This window comes from Tupaia chinensis, unplaced genomic scaffold (assembly GCF_000334495.1).
Source record: "Tupaia chinensis unplaced genomic scaffold, TupChi_1.0 Scaffold000355_1, whole genome shotgun sequence".
NCBI lineage: Eukaryota > Metazoa > Chordata > Mammalia > Scandentia > Tupaiidae > Tupaia > Tupaia belangeri.
The window spans coordinates 3092805-3098219 of NW_006159850.1; the positions used below are offsets into that span (position 1 = coordinate 3092805).

A 5415-nucleotide genomic window follows, 5' to 3' on the forward strand; every position below is an offset into this window, starting at 1 on the left:
TGAGACAGAGACAGAAGGGCCGCCTGCTGCGCCCCGAGTGGATGGACGTGGGTGAGTGGCCGTGCGCGCGCGCTGGGTGGGGCTGGCCGGGGCGCAGGCCTGGGGTGCCGCCGGGGGTCCCTGCCCGTCCACCGCGCAGCTGGAGCCAGCGCAGTTCCCAGTCCCTTCACCTGCGCTGAGCACGGCTAATGTCCGTTGGCTTTCGGTGTATATGAAAATTTTAGTTCCCACTTGGTTTTATATATTTCGGCTTGCTTTAAAATAGGTATTTTATGACCCTGAGGAAACATCTGATTTAGGTTTTTTGTTTGTTTTTTATTGAGAAGTTTTTACTATAGGGCAGGCGCTGGTCAGAAAGACAGAGACAGAGAGATAGAAAGAGAGAATTCCCCGCCCCCCATCCCTTCTCCTCCATTCTCCTCTCGGGCACACACGCACACGTGCCCGGAGTGAGTTTAAGCCCCCGGGTCCGGGACTCGAACTGCGGTTGACTACATGGGAGTCCAGCCACATAGTCAATACGCCAACTGCTGGTCCTTGTTTTAGGTCTTTATAAATGGTATGGCTAACGGGGTGCAGAATTGATCTTTCTTGACAGAAGGTGCTTGATAGAAGTAACGCCCCAGTTAGCTAAGAATAAATGAGGGGCCATCCAGGTGTCGGTGGCTTGAAAATGAAACCACCTGGAGTGGGTGGGTGCTCACCCTCAAAATCCTGGGAGGAGCATGGAGAAGAGACTGTGAAGTGGCCACCTCCCTGGGGTGCTACCTGACTTTTTCTTTCTGCCTCTCCGGTGAGACACTCACCCTATAGCAGATTTTAAAAAGTTTTAGGTTAGCAGGTGGCATGGTGTTTAAGGTGCTGGGCTCCCACACGTGTGACCGTGGTTCAAGTCTTAGACCTGGCAGCTTGCTTTCTCACTCCCTTTCTTTTTCTGTCTCTCTCTGGTCAAATTGGATAATAATACTTTTTTTTTTAGAGAGAGTTTTGCTATAGGGTGTGTACATTTGCTGGAGAGACAGAGAGGACAGAAAGCGAGAAGTCACCTGCAAGAGGGGATGGCCACACCGCAATCCCTTCTTCTCCATTCTCCGCTTGGAGTCTTGGGCATGCACGCACATGCGCCCGCGTGAGTTTTAAGCTGCCAGGTCTGGGACTCAAACCACAGTTGACTACGTGGAAGTCCAGTGACATAACCATTATGCCATCTGCCGGTCCCAGTAAACAATTAAAAAAAAAGTTTTGATAAATCTTACAGTCTGTTGAATCTCAGAAACACACTGAATGAAAAAGCACACAGGCACCAGAGACGCCATGGTGGATGACTGCTTCCGCGAGCTGCCCAGGACAGGCAGATCGCAGAGACAGAGGAGATGGGTGCCGCCCCGGTACGAGGGTTGGGGTGACAGGGGTTACGGGGTTCCTCTCTGGGATGATGAACATGTTCTAATATTGGGACCAACAGATGGCGTATCACTTACAGTGCTGGACTCCCACGGGGTTTGAGTCCTGGGTATGGTGGCTTGAAAATCGTGCCTGTCGTGTGTGTGAGTGTGTGTGTGTGTGTGCGTGCGCGTGCCCAAGATCCTGGGAGGAGAAGGAATTGTGGTGTGGCCATCCCCTTGGGGGTGATTTCTCACTTTCCCTTTCACTATGTCTGCCCCCACAACCCCGTGAGTGCAGGCACCCAAAGGCAAAAAACCCTGGGGGGAGGTCTCGAATTGATTGAAGTGAAGGTTGTACACTGACAGTATACTAAAAGCCAATCGACTTAAACGCTTTGTTTCTTTTTTAATTGAAGGAGGGTTTATATGCTCACCAAGGCGCTGGCCAGCAGGGAGGGACGCGTGACCCTTTGTCCTCCGTGTGCCTGTCCTGTTGGAATTGGGCGTGTGCACACACACGTGCCTGGTGTGTTTTTCAAGCCATTGGTTTGGGATTTGAACCACGAGGGGCCATGTGAGATCTGGTTTCTTTTACCACTAGGCTGTGGGAATGGGCTACCGTGAACACCTTGAATGGGTGGTTTTATGGTGGTCTTATGTCTCATTAAAGCAATAAAAATAAGGCATCGAAGACGCAGATGGACTTTAGCCTTTGCGGTGTTCCTCCTACCTCTGCGATGTGCATGGCTTGTAGAAAACAATCCTAGTTTTCTTACTTTGGTGTATGGGAAGGCTATGGTCATACATGGAGAATTTTTTTTTAATGATTTTATTTTTTTGAGGTTGACCAGACAGAGAGACACACACAGAGAGAGAGAGAGAGAGAAGGAAAGAGAGAGAGCAAGTTGCCAGGTCTGGGACTCGAACCACAGTCAGCCATGTGGGAGTCCAGCCACCATAACCACCATGCCACCTGGTGGCCCCATACATGTAGAATTTGAAAAGACCCTGAGTGACTTTGCCCCTTCCCCATTGAAAATTACCTGGGAGGTACCTGTCTCCTAGAAGCAAGGACCCCCTCAGCCAGTCTCTCAAATGTTTGAGAAGCATGACTTGAGCCTGTTCCCCCGGCTCCCTCTTTTAAAAGGACGATTACTCTGGGGCCAGATTTTCACACAGCCTGTGGTCCTTACTGCCCATGGAGACCCACGGCGATACCGGGCGAGAGCCTGCCTCATCTACCTCACTGCAGCCAGAGTCAAGGTGTGGAGGGTTCACCTGAGCTTTTTACCTGGGCTGGCGACGTGAGAAGCGGGGAGCCGTCACTAGGCAGGCTGGAACCAAGAGGCTGCTGCCTGCTGACTTCCGCACCGGGGCTGGTTCTGCCTGTTAAAAATGGAGCCACCTGGTACATCATTTTTAGGCCTCTGACTTGTTGAACAGAACGTTTTCCAGATTCCCTTCTGTCGTCACACGCATTACAGCTCCCTTCCCTTGGATACTGCCCCGGTGCGCGAGAATCCTGTATCTGCTCATCCACTCTTCTGTTGGTGAGCACGTGGGTTGTTTCCTGTCTTGGCTCTTCTCAACGAGGCTGCTGTGAGCGCTCGGTCATCCTCCCGGTCTCGTGAATGTATGTTTTTATTTTTCTTGGGTAAATAAATATCTAGAGCACTGCATTTGCTGAGTCGTAGGAGAAACGATGCGTACAGGGTAAGAACCTGGTCGTCCATAGCGGTCGGGCCCTTGTGAATGCCCAGAAAAGGCCAGGAGTACTGTTGTTTCATTTCGTATCCTAAAATTGATCCGTCTTTTTGATTTGTTGGGAAGTTTGAGTAAAGGAATTTCGTAATCTGAGTCAGATGTTAAAAAATAAGGAGCGGACTGTTGGTGTCCATGCTGGGGCAGAGTGGACAGTGATTCTGGTAGGAGCTGAGGCAGGCTCGGGGGGACGGGGCGGGGCGGGGGCAGGTGTGGTGTCTGGTGCACTCTGAAGGGGGCAGCAGGAGCCCTTGAGCTGGCTGTGGGCTGAGGGAGGATGGAGGGTGCAGGATTGGCTGGGGCCCGAGGCCAGCAGGGGAGTTGTTTCCTGAGCGGGGAGGGCTGTGGGAGCAGCTGTGGGCTGGAGTAGGGACCAGGAGCTGGGTTCGAACCCATTGTGTCAGAAGCACCCATTCAAAACCAGGCAGAGGCCGTGTGGGTGGCGGGTGTCGAGGTGGGACTGGGGGGGGGCTGGTGTGGGGACGTGTTGAATGAGGCAGGCTGGAGCACCTGGATGTGAGTTCAGGGAGAGGGGCAGGGCGGGGTGGGTGTACCCTGTGTTCAGAGGCCCAGAGGAATAGCAAGGCACAGAAGGGGCAGCTCTCACTCTGCAGAGGGCCTCGAGGGAGGACTGGAGGACCCTGGAAGTTACTGAAGTTACCTCGCAGGTCAGACAAGGCGCAGCTCCCTCCTAAGGGGCCTGAGAGAGGGAGGGGGAGTTGTAGAGGGCGTTTCCTTTTTTCCCCCCACCCACCCAGGGGAGATGGTCCCGCTGCAATCCCTTCTCCTCCATTCTCCTCTTGGGATCTTGGGCACGTACGCACATGCGCCCGACGTGAGTTTAAGCCACCAGGTCCAGGACTCAAACCGCAGTCGACTACATGGGAATCCAGCTCCGTAGCCATTATGCCACCTGCTGGTCCCCCCAGAGGGCATTTTCTTTTAACCGTGGCTGCTGAGCTCTTCCAGTAGGCTGGCGGGATGACCAGGCAGTGAGGCAGCGCCCGTTCGTGGTGTGAGCACTGCTGTGTGCTCTTGTGCACATGAGAGAGGAGGGTCCAGGACTCACCTAAGGGTGAGGGAGCTGTGCAGGGTCCGGGGGGGCTGCCGGCCAGCACTCGGCACGGTGTCAGGTGAGAGCGAGGCAGGAGGGCCTGGGCAGGCAGACGGACCAGGCTGCGCACGGGATTGTAGGACAGCACCACAGGCCCACTCGGGCCGGCAACCCTTTAAAGTGGGCCCTTAGCTGGTCCAGGACTGGGCTTTCTCAGGCCCAGAGCATGGAGCATGGAGGGACGGGAGCGGGAGGGAGCGGTTGGCGCCTGCGAGGAGTGCCCCCGCTGTGGGGTTCGACGCAGTCAGGGGTGCTAGATCCTGGGCTCTGACCCCTTGGGGAAGCAGAGCACCCCAGGCTGGGTGCCCTTAACCCCTGGGTGGTATGCGGCTGCCGGCTGCGGTTGGTGAGTTCTCTCGCTCTCCCCTGATCATGCACTATATCAAAAATAAAATCCTTGGTCCTTCCTTAAGCCCTCCCCCAAAGTCCGACACAGAGAACTCTGGCTCCGAATGTACTCCTTAGGGTACATTCTACAGGCCAAAGCGACGAGGACTTACCCTTCTCTTTGAGAGTTTCCGAGGAGAACGCCTTCGCTCCCGGTTAATGCCACACGTTACTCCAGAAAGCTGTCCCGTGTGCCTGCCCGCTAGTCAGATCAGTCGCGCAGGCGTCCAGTACCTTCAGGTTTACACAGGCCTCTTACCGGGATGTGAAACGTCCCGACTCTGGCTTCCAGAAAACTTGGAGAAGATCAAGGACCACGAGCAGAAGGAAGAGACGTTCACCCCGATGCCTAGCCCTTACTACATGGAGCTCACCAAGCTGCTGCTCAATCAGTAAGTACCTGCACTTGGCCACCCGGCGACCCGGCGACCCGCCTCTCTCTGGCTGCCCACTCTCCGTCAGTAACCTCGAGGTCGCCTCTCTCACTGCCTCTGCCTCTCTGTGCCTCCTCTCTATGTCTCTGTCTCTCTTCTCGTTTTCCTTCACTCCACCTCCCAGTAAAACTCCTGGTCCTGTGCCTTCTGTCCCCCGATGTTGAACCCAGCGCTGGCTCTCTCCTGCCTGTGCGAGTTCCATGTGGACAGCCTTTCCCCCTCTGGTCGTGCTGCTCGGGTCTGTGCCCTCCTTTAGGGTCCAGCCAGAGAGAGACTGACGGGAGGACGCCTGACGGGGGGCGGCCACTCCGCCGCACCCCCCCCCCTCGCCCCC

At 55.1% G+C, this 5415-nt stretch overlaps 1 protein-coding gene across 1 annotated transcript in view; it reads left to right on the top strand.

Annotated features, from left to right (window-relative positions):
• Window positions 1-31: 31 nt before the first annotated feature.
• Window positions 32-5415, top strand: part of GINS2 (GINS complex subunit 2) — a gene marked incomplete at its 5' end in the record, with an annotated part of 16155 nt that continues 10771 nt past the window's right edge. Inside the window, 2 exon segments of the mRNA XM_006152558.3 lie at window positions 32-51; window positions 4940-5039. Coding sequence (XP_006152620.1) covers window positions 42-51; window positions 4940-5039 — 110 coding nt within the window.